Raw genomic sequence first — 13,863 nt, forward strand, 5'->3', positions numbered from 1 at the left:
CTCCTTTTATGAAATTAAAGACAAAAGCTTACAAGATTGTGGAAAAATATTCAAAATTTAAAAGTTAAAACAATCCAATGGGCCTTGATTTAATGTTGTATGTGGAAATAAGCGAAGGATTTGTGAGAAAAACGAGGTAGTTGTCGGTTGTTCCTTAAAGGTGGAATAGATGTTTGGTCCACTATAACCAAAACAAATATGAAACATTTTTGGGATGTTTGGTTTAAAGGTCGGCCACTCTATGATAAAAGTATTTTACATTTTGGTTTAAATAATATGCGACTAATAAGAATTTTACCTTTGTTAAGATACAAGGTTAGGCCCAGCTTTCTAATTTAAGGTGAGTCAAATATTCTTAGCGTTATGTGTAGTTTAGAATGCTTGTTTAACCATACAAACAAATTTCAATCTCATTCATGAATTTCGTTACAAAGTTTAGAACCACATTCTTTTTCATTTAATAAATATAAATTTATAAAATGCACATTTTAAAATTAAAATCAAAGAAAATTTCACTTTTTAGAAACTTTATTTATAAGTAAACTCGAAGAGAATTGGAAAAAAGATAGGAAGAATATAAAGACAAAGGCAAAGGATTCAATCTCCTTTGAGCATCTTAAACTATACTCATATTTATATATCTCACCTAATTGTCCAGATCAAAATCTTTACTCTTATTTCTTTTTTTGTGTGATTAAAGTGGAATAAACATTACTGTGCAATGATTACCGATTAGAAATAAATTCATAACAAAAGCAGGAAAAAAAAATAATAATAACGCACACATCGACATCTGCTATATTTTTATTTTCTTTCCTATTCATTGTCATGCCATATCTCAATCCCTCGCATCCATCACAAGTGACATTACTCTTATTTCAGTCTTCAAGGTAGGATATTCAAATGATCATATGTATTGTAATAAAATTTAATTCGAGAATATGATATGAATATGAGTAGATTTGACATAAGAGGTCAACCTGATGTTGGTGCTGGTGGAGTTATAGGTTTAGGAAGCTTGTATTGTTTAAGTTTGTTTGGTTTCTCCAATAAAAAAGGAGTTAGACAACTCCTCCCTTCAAATGTAAATTAACGTATGATCAAATGGCAAACTACAAGGTTAATGTTTTGATATAATCCTAAATGTATTATGAAAATACTTAAATCAAGCTGCATGAGAAGCCGCATGTACCAATAAAAGCATTGAAAATGTTCGCCTCAGGCAGTTCAAGGAACGTCGTCCTTGATTAGCAAAAACTGCTTGCATGTCTTACTTTACGGGTGATGGACCGCCCCATCCGAATACGTCGAGCAGTAAGAGCTTCTAACAAAACTTCCAGAGCATCTTCCAATGCTTCACCCTGTTTTTCCAATTCAACCGAACTGAACTTTGGAACGAGTTGAAGCTCGAAGAGTAGGCTAGCTGCTGCTGCTGCAGTGCAGGTGCGGTCCCATGATGGTTGAGGCCTTCACATTCAGACAAGCAGCTCAGTCAATGTTCTATAGAAGAATCATGTTTTTCCCCTCGGACTCAAGGAAACCCGAATATAATGGATAACTAGCTCAAATTCTTACCTGAGTTTATGCATTGCGGAGGATCCGGTAGCCAATGATATGCATGGAATGTCCTCCCCCCAAACCGATATGGCTTGCTCCTACATAATTGCAACAATCATCAGAAAGTAGTTTTAGAGTAGCTGCCAAAAGTTTGGTCCACCTCAGTCCGAATATCAAACACCACACAATGGAACGTAAGCTATCAATGAAGCATCCCAAATTTTAACAAAGAATCAAAAGAACATTATGAAGATTCAAACCGAATGATGTTTTTCTTTTATTGATTTCATGGCCTCCTAAAGGTCCCTGATACTTGGAACAAAGGACTCTTTGTTGGGATATTACTACTACACTATTTAACTGTAGTGACTAGGATATTTGAATATAAGAGCCAACAAAGCATATATGGTAGCAGTCCATCAAACATTGGAAAGAAGCTGTTTGAGGCCCATTTCTGTTGGGTAGTGCCATCTAAAAGTAAGGATGCTGTAGTTTTAATCGCTTCAGTGGACAATCTCAAGAAACAAAGATCCAACGGTGGTCCAACTTTATAAGGTCACTCTTCAGGAATCATGGAATAAAAGAAATTTGAGAATCCTTCTTAATATTGCTGACAGATGGGGGAGCTAGATGGCCAGCCTCGTTTTGGAGTACTAGGAATCCTGTTCTTGTATTGTATGTCACGTGGCTTATATTGATGCTAATTGGGTAAGTTATAGTTTCACATTTGCTTGGGGTGGATTTTCCCTATCCCCCCAAGTTTTTGTTGAAAAAATGAAACGGTAAAAACTAAGAGATAATACCAAAAGTGGTAAGTCAAGAATAGCACACAATTATGCAGGATGAAATATTCAGCTATTTTGTTATGGGCAAAACATTGGCTTTCTCCAGTACTATAACCCAGCAGAGACCCACTTAGAAGACATAATAAAAAATGCTACATTGAATTACCTTGAGTCGGTTGAACATTGCAGCAGAGTTGCTCCAAGTACCATCAATCAAAATAAAATTCAGAATTCCATCTCCATCAGTCTATGAGTAGAATCAACAAGAACATTATGACCTTGTTCAACTGGAAGAACACAAAATTTTACAAAAACAGAAACATAGCAAAAAAAACAAAACAAAACAAAACAAAACAAAACAAAACATCAGCCAGAATACGAAGTGCGTTATTTGAAACTGTATGGATCGAATAGCTGTGCCTAGAAGTCTTCCATAAATAATTTTCATAGGTATATTCATCCATAAAGGTCGCACATTGTGGGTATGTTAAATTTCTTATACCATGTAGCCTTTACTACCATTTAATAATATGAACTATGAAGTCAAATTCTAGCTTCACAGTGAGTATAATCAAGAAGGGACATTAACTACACTGCTTCAGAAAATATGTACCATTTGTTCTGTGTCTTCTAGCTTAGTCGAGAGTTCAGAGCTGAAGGCCTCCTGAACACCTTTGGAAGTTGCATTCTTGTTGGGATAAAGGCAACAAACCTTACTTTTACCTGAGTAATATTTGAAAAAAAAATCACTGTTAACAAAAGAAGAAAATAGAGTTTTACATGCCATACCGACTTTGCCAATGACTACAGTGTGAAAACCACATGACAGTTTATCGCTGATAGCAACTATCCACGTGTATTTTGTTAGGTATCCAAACATAGAAAATATACGAAAACACCAAAGAGAACTATATTGCAATGTCAATGAAGAAATTACAATATAAACAAGTAAAATAGCATTCCTAACATATTTCTCATAGATTCAGAGGAATACCATAAATCTCTTAAAGAATACTTAATTTCTTAGACCTAGAATAAGTTACATTTAGTTCTTGCTACAATAATATAAAGCTATTGACTTGTTAAAGCTTACACGAGGAATAAAGTTACCTGCTGACTTGAATACATTCCACATGATTTCTTCATGTTCTGAGATACCGTAGAGGCACAAAGTTGTGGCTTCTACACCAAAGACTTGCAACAGCAACTTCCCTGTGTTGTTCTGCCGCAGAAAATCCTGAACAATAACTCTAGATAAACTTTATGTCAAGATTAGTAGATGAGAAGGATCAACAATTGACCAGCAGTAGACACACCTTTGGATGCATATATAGCCAAAAACGTGCTCCATGCCATAGAGAACAATGCTTGACTCTTGAACACATACAATCCTCAAAAGGCAGCCAGCACTAAGCAGATACAAGAGAATTCAAAAAAGGCAGATAAGTTACATGAAGTAATAATAAGGGTCTGTAGATACTAAACAGCCTATCAGTTCTTAATAAATGTGTTGGAAAAACTTATTCAGCAAACTGGTGGTGTTAATATGAATACCCCAAGAATACAGAATGATTTAAGATTTATTATACCTTCTGACAAAGATAATCCCGGCTCCCAAGCAAACGACATGCTATTTGTCGAGCAGAAAAAAATTGAAGTTTCTGCTCAGAACTACCGAGAGCCTGATATGTAGCTCGGTGTTTTTTGTCCTCCTGAGTTCTAAAATATCCCTGAAATAAGGCCCAAGATTAACAATGCAATCTTTTGCACAATGAAGAAAAATAAGTAGGAACATATATAGCACTACAGCCTCATGGTCCAAGGAAAGAATATCTAAAATTGATTCACTTTCACATGTTTAATAACCAAGAAAGATACTGCAGGAAGGGTTCTGCCATTCAGAAGCAAGGAGAATTAACATGTAGTTTTGTGTTTATTACATGTGTAAGGACTCCCATTCAAGTCCAAAATGTATTTTTTATTTTTTATATAATTTTTTTGGTCTTGTTTGATAAGGAATGGAGAACTTCATTAAAAATCCGGAGCCAAAGAAAACAACCTAGGGAACAAAGGGATAAGGCATCAGACTTTTCCCAAGAAAAGGTTTACAAAAAGACCTTCCAATGTATAATGATGGAGTCTGTGGAGTAGTACAAAAAAGCCTATGCTGAGCACTACAAAACTTAGGTGTTAATACATGTTTACAAAATGAACCATAAATAATCCCTTAAGGCCCTTAACCAAAGAATTCTATTTTTGCTACTTAACTACTAACCTGATGAGATTTAGAAGCCAGCTTCTGATGTCTTTAGGATGACACCAAATCAGATGAAATGTTTGCAAAGAAATTTCCAACTTTTTGTAGTAAAAATATGGAGGATAAAAATGAGGTCTACGGATTCCTCACTAGGGAAGCAGTTTTTGCAAATTCATGAAGATATAGGTTGCTATAAAATTTCTTTTACAATCTTTCCGGTGTATTTAGGCTCTTATCTAAAGGAAGAACTTATTAAATACTTAAACACCTTGGAGAACTACACTCCAAAAGTCAGCTATTGAGTTGAGAGAGCCAAGCCACCTAAGTACCACATTGGTCATCCCATTCTAACCAATGTGGGACAAAGATAGCCCATACTACCTTGATTCCTAACAATACCCCATCCTTGAAAAGCCGACATCCCGATGGTTAGACCGATTGTACTTCCCTCGTAAACATTCGGTCAGAACCCTCTGCCGATGTTCCTCTCCGAAACGGCGACAAACGACTTTGATATAATTGTTAGGTACTTAAACACCTTAGAGAACTACACCCCAAAAGCCAGCTATTGAGATGAGAGAGCCAAGCCACTTATGTACCACATTGGTCCTCCCATTCTAACCGATGTGGAACAAAGGTAGCCCATACTACCTTGGTTCCTAACACAACTTTACATTTTTAGGAAAGTTTCCATCACATATCCGCTTGGCTAAATTCAGGTTCAACTTACTTTGGCTGTGGTCAAGTTGAAATTAGGAGATTACAAGATAACTTCCCCAGTTTTCAAAATTTCAGGAAGATTAATCATCATTCTGACTTACTTATTCCCAAAAAAAAAAAAAGAAAAAACCCATTCTGACTTACAAAGACAAGCTCCCAGCTTGAGGGAAAACTGAGCCGAACATCTCTTACAAACTTTCCTTTTGTGTTGGACAATGCATAAACTTTAGGGAATTGCAAGATGAGATAGAATCCAACCACATATCTTCCCACTACCTAAGTCTTGTGCCATTGCTAAGTTCAAAGGCGATCCCTTTTTCTATGAAAGACCTGGTTTTACTTTAAGTAGTGTCAATCCATTCCAAGGGTCACGGCAATTTCTAGCACTGCTGTTTGGTGGACGAACATAGATTATCTAAACCGTACTTCTAATAATAAGTCACCATATGACATTCACTTCATTGAAGAACTTCCACAATCATTTTGAAAGAGAAGACATGAATCAATCTAATGTTCCAAGCTGGCGTTTACTCGATTAACAACATCTAGATGAGTTGATTGCAAGAGACAGAAATAATAATTGAGTATAAGATTTAACAGAACCTGTTACAGTAGCAACCAAAACGTAACAAAGTAAAAGAAGAGGCGAAAAACATATTCAATGGGTTTGTGACCCACCTGAAGTTTGCCCCCATTACCACCAAAACTCATTTGGGCATCAATAGTTTTCTCCAAAACCTTCATTTCCTCGATAATTTCCGTAACCATGATGGGAACAGGAGACGTGGAGCCCCAACCCTGCCATTCCTGTAAAGTGATCAGAGCTTCTCTGGATTTAGAGGTGGAAGCGCACCGGGAGCTGTGGCCGTCGGGGTTTCTGATGATGGAATCCATCTGGGTTTTGACTGAAAACGCGCGAGACGGAGAGCGATTGAATGTGGGGGCAAAGGCCCTTAAAGTGGAGACCATTGTAGACTCGTGTCCCCCAACTTCTCTACTTGCATTTTAAGCTCACAGTGGATTAGCCATTTTCGTTCTATTGACACCAAATTGGGCCATCAACCCATCAAGGTATAGAGTTTGGATTGGGCTTCCTTGCGGAAGATTCCACGAGAAACATCAGGAAAAGGGATAGCATCAGAAAATACCCTAATAAATGATCTAATATTTCTATTTTTTTTACATCAAAGGGATGTTTGATGGTGGGCTTGAGTTGGGTTAGATGGGCTTAAAAAGCCCATCTGATATTTGATAGTGGTGAAACTTAAAATCGGTGGGTTTGAAACCCATCGTTTTACCCTTTACTTCCCTCATTTCACGCCCCAATTACAGATGCATTTTTCAACCCCCTTTCTTTTGTCACGCGTAATTAATCATCACTCTCTCTCTTTTCTCATTTTCTCCTTTCTTCCGCCGTTTGGTTTCTCTTCTTCGTCTGGTCTCTTCGTTCTCCCTCTAGCTGGGTTGTATGTCTCTTCATTTCTCTGGCTAGAATGAGTTGTATTTCTTTTCACCTCTTCGTTCTCTGTTTTGGTTCTTCTATGTATTTTTTTTTATTTCTCCGTACGTCTCTTCGTTTCTCGGATTTCGATTGGGTTTTTTGGCTCTCTGTATGTCTATTCTCCGATTTCAAACAATTTTGTTGTAGATTTAACGATATTTCGTTTTTTTTTTAATTTTTATAGTAGATCTAGGTTTTTTTTGTTCATATTTTTTTTTTTTGCGATTACCTTGTTCTACGTTGACAATTAGTGTTAAATCCGTCTTGATTTCCTCATGCATGTTTGATATTATTTTTTGATTCCGATTCCTGTTGTCCAAAGGAAAATCTTGATAATTTTTTTTATCTATTTATATGTAATTAGATTTGTCTTTGTTCTTCCTCATGCATGTTTGATATTCTTCCTTGAAGATGTTTGATGTTTTTCCTTCGTTGTTTGATTTTTTGGTTTGGAACTGTATGATGTTCTATTTTAGGATTCCAATTTTGGACTGTCCAAATCAAACCTTGATGATTTTTATCTTCTTACGGTCTACTGTTCCACTTGCTTGAATGCGTTTTTTTAAATCAATTTAAATGTTATTAAATCCGTCTTTGTTCTTCCTCATGCATGTTTGATATTCTTCCTTCCATGTTTAATGTTCTTCCTTAGCTGTTTGATTTTCTGATTCGGGATTGTTGAATGTTCTATTTTGCGATTATGATTCCAGACTGTCCAAAGCAAACCTTGATGATTTTTATCCACTTGCTTGAATGAATTTATTTATTTATTTTATCAATTTATATGTTATTAAATCCGTCTCTGTTCTTCCTCATGCATGTTTGATTTTCTTCCTTGCAAACTTCTATAATTTTTATAATCTTCTTCTTCCTCTTACAACTACTGTCTATGGTTTTGATCTGCTTCTTGACTGTTTTCTATACTTTTTTATTCAAATTTTCTCTTATCGCTTCAATATTAAATCATGTGTCCTCCCTTGCCCTTTTTCTTTTGCTTATCCATGTAAATTGGAGGCAAGTTAACTCCTGGTAGGGGATGCAGACTGTGTTATTGGAGCTTGGTGGTGGTCAATCCACCCAAGAACATGTATGTTTTCTATTTTTTTCCCTAGAGGCCGATGATAATTTCAAACTGTTTTTAAGATTAAAAAAGGACATGCATATCTGTTTTTCCTTATTTTTTGAATGATTTTTTTTTTTTTTTGTTTATTTCCTTTGAATATATTTTTCCTTATATTTTGAGTATGATTTATGTTTTAGTTTTATTTCCTTTCAACCTATTTTTTGAGTGAATATATTTTTTGCTTCATTCCATTAAATTTGTTTTCAACATTCAAACGAATTTAATTTTTGTACATTTTAAAATTGACTTCAATTTTGAAATTATTGAAATTGTTTATTTTGTTTGCTTGGAGTTAAATTTGTTCCAATCAAATGGCTTTGAAATCCTAAGGCCTTCTGATTCACATGATATATTATGTTGTATTTATGTCATTTTCTAATTCAACCACCAAATTAATAGTGACCTGACTATTGCTTAATTAATTTATTTTTGACTTGATTGTCTTTAATATAGATTTACTATTTGAATTTATTGAGAGTGCACCTAACCTTTCTCACTAACTCTACTTATTGTATGCTCTACTTATATCTCAATATGTGTTCATGTTTTTTTAGACTTCTTCACAGACTCTTTTGTAAACTGTGTTGGTAAGTCCCTCAATCTCTCTTTTTATTTCAACTTTCTCTTAAATCTATTTTCCATTCTAGTATGTGTTGTTTGGCTATTGCAATATACTTTGTTTCCTTCTTCCACCTCTAACCTCAACTTATTCCATCCATATAAGGTATGCTTCCTTCTTTTCTTATAATTGAATTAAGATATGTCGCTAACATTTTCTTGTTTTTTTAGGTCGTCAACCGATAATTCTGCCCCCTAGTTGTGGACTGTCTTCACCATCGCTCACTCCGAACATAAACAAAGGTATGATCTTCATTACTGTTTATTCTTTCTTTCTTCTTGAATCGTATTAACATACATTATCACTATGGTCTAACTGAACTTCTTTTTCTTCCGTGTAGGGGCCCAAACTAAACGAACATACCTTTCGTAACTAGTTTGAAGTTTGGAATGATCTTCGTTAATGTCTATTCTTTCTTTCTTCTACTTGTTGAGGACTCTTTACTTCAAATGTATCATTGTTATGTATTTTGGACTTGTATGTTGGACATTTTCCCACATTTTCTCCCTTGTGAGAATGTGAAATTTTTTTCCCTCTGTTTCTTAAAGAAGACTATGTCGAGCTCAAAGTTATTAGAAAAATATTATGTTGTATTGTTAAATTTTGGTTTGTATCAATTTACATCTTCTATCAAATGAATTCATTTCAATCACAAGTTTTATCAAAATTATATTCATTTACATCTTCCATTATCAAAATTATATAAATTATGAACACATTATCAAACTTATAATTTTGATAATGAAATCCCTATATTTTCACAATCAAAAGAATTTGAACTTAAAACTTTGTTAATTACTTCCATTACAACTTATAACTTTGTTAATTAATTATGATGTTTTCAAATATTAATCCAGCATTAATTCTAATTGTTCACTTTATTAATCTAAACATAATTATATGTTTTGAGTGATTTTTAAAATAAGTTTAAGAAGTATTAAATAATAAACTTATGAGAAGTCTTTTTTTTTTTTACAAGTTTATAAGCTTAGTAAGTTTCAAAATAAGTTTCCAAAATAAGTCTAATAAGTTTATAAGTTTCAAACTATATTTTTATAAATGGTGAATTAAAAGTTTGAAATCTACAAATGTACTATTTATTAATAGTCAAATAAGTATACATTTATTAATAGTGAAATAAAAGTTTGAACTAAAAGTTTTATTAATAGTGAAGTAAGTTAAAAATGTATAAACTGAAATAAGTTTATAAGTTTGAAAGTATACTTTTATTATAGTGCAATAAACGTTTGAAATAGCGAAATAACTATACTTTTATTTATAGTGATATTTTTAATTATATACTTCTTAAGTTAAATAAAATGAAAAAGTTCTTACAATGAAATTTGAAAATTAACTAGGCACATGAAAATCCAATTATGTCAAGTACTATAATACTTAGTCACTATTACGTTAGAGACATTTATAATGTGTCAACTACCATACCTAGTTGCACACTTTAATTTTTTATAGGTAGTAATGGGTTGTGTGAGGGGGCCCTTATACCATAACCTCTACATCCTAACTTCCCAAAAAAACCATTCACTTCAACGTTGATTACTGGTATTGACTACCCATGTCCTGAAATTATAGGTAGATGGGAAAATACAAATTCTATGTCATTTTCGTTGGTCGTATCCCAGGGATCTATCTATCCTGGCACGAATGTCATGGACAAGTCAGTGGGTATAAAGGAGCATTATACAAGGCAGAGCACGCGTACAGGTCTTACAGTACAACACACATTGGATAAGTTAGTGATCAGGGTGTATGACAATGTAGTACAATTATTGCAACTGTAATAGGCTTCGTTTTTGGGATGATCGTAATGTATACTTGGCTCGGGATAGTCGGATATGAGTGATGTACTAGGTTGTCACGACTTGTCATTTTGTAACTAAACCGAAGTTCACTGATTATAAGCATAATCATCCTTTCAGGATCTACATACTTCCCCCATTGCCCTAGTAAGATGGAGACTGTTCAGGAGTTTTTTAAAATCATAACAAGTATTACTGAGTCTCAAAGACAATTACCTTCACTTTGGCAATTCTGCTTAACAATAATAGAAGGATAGAACAACAACCAGTGAACGTTAGATAGTGAATTCGACAATTGACGTTCTTCCACCTCATTTACGAGAGTGACTTAGTGTGTCGTGAGAGTACTCGAATAAATAAAAGGATGTTTATGATTTTATGCAACATGATTAAAACGACGGGATGTTTGGAGCCCAGCAGATGTGTTGGTATTGAAGAGATGGTGGCAATGTTTCTTCATATTCTTGCGCATGATGCGAGGAATAGAGTAGTACAAACACATTTTTCGAGATCTGGTGAGATGATTTTGAGATATTTCAATACAGTTCTTAGAGCAGTAATACAACCACACACAGTATTGTTGAAAACCTCCGAACTAATTATAAGTGCATGTACCGATGGACGATGGAAATGGTTTAAGGTAGAAAAAGTTCTAGTACCGTTCTATAAATGCATTCGAAATAAATTGTGTTGACATCTTCTCGAATTGTCATGATTAAACAATTTGAACAGAATTTCCTGGGGGCATTGGATGGCACGTATGTGGGAGTGAATGTCAATGTCGTAGATCGACCATGATATAGGACGAGGAAGGGGAAATCGCCACAAACGTTCTTGCGATATGTGACCAAAACGGAGAATTCATCTTCGTTATGCCAGGCTGGGAGGGCTCGGCCAACAACTCAAGGGTCCTAAGGAATGCAGTTGCACAACCACACGGATTGAAGGTTCCAAAGGGTATAAAAATCACTACATAAGCAACATTTAGTTACTCCATTAAATAAACATGTATTACAATCTCGAAAATGGTACAAGGTACTACTATCTGTGCGATGTTGGCTAACCAAATGCTGAAGGATTTTTGGCTCCATATAGAAGGGAGCGCTACCATCTCTCAGACTGACGTGGAGCAACCAATGCACCAACAACGTCGAGATAATTTTTCAACATGAAGCATTCGTCAACAAGAAATATTATCGAGCGAGCATTTAGACTTTTGAAGGGCCGATGAACAATACTTAGGGGTAAATCCTACTACTTGGTACAAGTCCAATGTCCAACGATAACTACGTGTTGCCTGATTCACAACTTATTCATAAGGGAGATGGGGATCGGTGCTTCACTTGATGATTCGTTGTACGAGAATCATATTACAGAGGGAGAGAATATTGAATTTATTGAGACCTCAGACGAATAGGCCAAATTTATAGATGATTTGGCTGCCAAAATGTTTTCTCAATGGCAAAGATCATGATTTTTTTTTTTTTAAGAAAGTCATATTATTTATCTGTTGAACAAAATTCTTATGCTCATTTATTTCGTGAACATTTTTAATTTGACTATTTCAATCCATGGTTTTAGTTTTTTATTTTATAACATGTCGCACGAAGCTGTTTAATGTTCAGTAATGTCTTTACGATGTATGCATGGATGAATTAGAATGGCAGGCGATGGAAAAAGATCGAGACATACGTGAACAAAAGCCGAGGACGCTGAGTTGGTCAATGCCCTAACCTCTTTAGTAGAATCCGGTTGGAAGTCTGACAATGGGACCTTCCAGCCGGGATATCTATAACACTTGGAACACATAATGGAGGAGAAGTTTCCGGGGTGTGGCCTAAACCATAACACTATTGAATATAAGATTAGAAGTCTGAAGAAACAATATTCGGTGGTAACAGAGATTTTAAATCAATCAGGGTTTGGATGGAACGAGGAGTTTAAGTGCGTTCAGGTGGAGAGGGAGATATTCGACGCTTGGGTTTGAGTAAGTTTTTTAAAATATTAAACAATATACTCCGAACCTGTTTTTTTGTATAATTTCTAATATCGCTCCCATATACGAATGTAGAGTCATCATAACACAAAGGGTTTGTGAAACAAGCCATTCCTTCATTATGATGAACTATCCAGTGTGTTTGGGAAGGATAGGGCAACCAGACACTATTGCGAGCCACTAGTGGTGATGACATCAAATTTGTTCTAGGAAATGGAAGACGAGATTCTGCTAGGGTCACAAGAATACCCTATCCCTGATAATGAACAAACTCAACTGTCTGAGGATGCAATGGAAGAAGACTAAGGAGATATGTCCACGTGGAGAGCATGTGTACCAGATATTTCCACCGATAGAGAGAGCGTATTAACGGAGACATTTAGAGGGAGTAAGAGGAAACGACTCACCTTCCAGAATGAAATGATTGAGATCATGCGATCAACCACTAATATGCAATCAGCGCACATTGGCAGACTCGTTACGTAGCAAGCCGAGAAATATGAGATGGAATTTGGGCGTCGGAAAGAGGTAGTTCAGGCCATATTTGGTATTGAATGATTCACTGAGGATGATAGATGTGACCTGATTGATATCATTAGCACAGACATACAAAAAACATATCTCTTCCTAGCTGTACCAAAAGACAAACGACTACGGTATTGTACACGCCTACTTGCTCGGGACCACTAGTCTGACCACCTAATATTTCAACCCCAAAAAACACATCTTTTGTGAATTTTTTGTGAATTATTTTTGGAAATAGCCATATGTTCGGTCGATTCATATTATTTTGTGATCTTCTGAAAAATGTTACTATACTACATCACATTCGCACCATCATAATCAAATGAAAAGTAATTCTCCTATGTACAATTTCAATTCCAGATACACTATCCATATTATATAAAAATAAACTGTATGATATGTGAAATAATAATGTTAAGTGAGCAAAATTCAATATATATACATACAATATACCAATTCATTAGTAATTGGGATAATTACCTTCAATATATATACATACAATATACAATATACCAATTAGTTGAGCAACAATATGAAATGTATTTTGTTGGTATGTTTTACAAATTAAAGAGAATTAAAATTATTACAGTTTTTTGAAAAGAATATATGAAAATTAATCAATTATGTTCTACAAATTGAGGAAAAATTGAGATTGTTTAGTTTATATCATAAATGATTTGAGAAAATACATGTATATTTGAAAATCAATCAACAATAGCAAAACATAAAACTAAAAAAAATGAAATAAATGAAATAAAAAACAAACAGAAAAAAATAGAACTAATCTCATTCACAAAAAAACTGCATTAGATCCTCCAACCCAACTTAACTCAACACAACTCTACACAACAAACACAGACAATAATTACCAACTCAACTCAACTCTGCAAACAAACACATACAATTTAACTCTCTAGATAATTTAACTCTCCAGATAATAATTATCAACTCAACTCAACTCAA

At 34.6% G+C, this 13,863-nt stretch overlaps 1 protein-coding gene and 1 long non-coding RNA gene across 2 annotated transcripts; one reads left to right on the forward strand and one right to left on the reverse strand.

The window, feature by feature from the left end:
- Positions 1 to 1,008: 1,008 nt before the first annotated feature.
- LOC120088365 (DTW domain-containing protein) lies at positions 1,009 to 6,288 on the reverse strand. The gene is made up of 8 exons (XM_039045596.2): positions 5,998 to 6,288; positions 3,932 to 4,072; positions 3,659 to 3,751; positions 3,453 to 3,579; positions 2,956 to 3,065; positions 2,509 to 2,589; positions 1,576 to 1,655; positions 1,009 to 1,467 (listed from the first exon to the last, which is right to left on the reverse strand). The coding sequence occupies exons 1-8, from the start codon at positions 6,286 to 6,288 to the stop codon at positions 1,248 to 1,250; spliced, it is 1,143 nt and encodes a 380-aa protein (XP_038901524.1). The 3' UTR covers positions 1,009 to 1,247.
- A 17-nt stretch (positions 6,289 to 6,305) lies between these two features.
- Positions 6,306 to 9,163, forward strand: LOC120088366 (uncharacterized). The gene is made up of 2 exons (XR_005484900.2): positions 6,306 to 8,804; positions 8,903 to 9,163. It is a non-coding gene; the product is annotated as an uncharacterized LOC120088366 (long non-coding RNA).
- The last annotated feature ends 4,700 nt before the right edge of the window (positions 9,164 to 13,863 follow it).

This window comes from Benincasa hispida, chromosome 10 (assembly GCF_027475165.1).
Source record: "Benincasa hispida cultivar pf3 chromosome 10, pf3_genome.v1.1, whole genome shotgun sequence".
NCBI lineage: Eukaryota > Viridiplantae > Streptophyta > Magnoliopsida > Cucurbitales > Cucurbitaceae > Benincasa > Benincasa hispida.

Bases quoted from the DNA above. Each gene is read 5' to 3' on its own strand.
- LOC120088365 (XM_039045596.2), bottom strand. From the start codon at position 6,288: ATGGTCTCCACTTTAAGGGCCTTTGCCCCCACATTCAATCGCTCTCCG. The intron at 4,073-5,997 runs GTGGGTCACAAA...GCCTTATTTCAG, and splicing joins GTAATGGGGGCAAACTTCAG to GGATATTTTAGAACTCAGGA. The intron at 1,656-2,508 runs GTAATTCAATGT...GCAATTATGTAG, and splicing joins CAATGTTCAACCGACTCAAG to GAGCAAGCCATATCGGTTTG.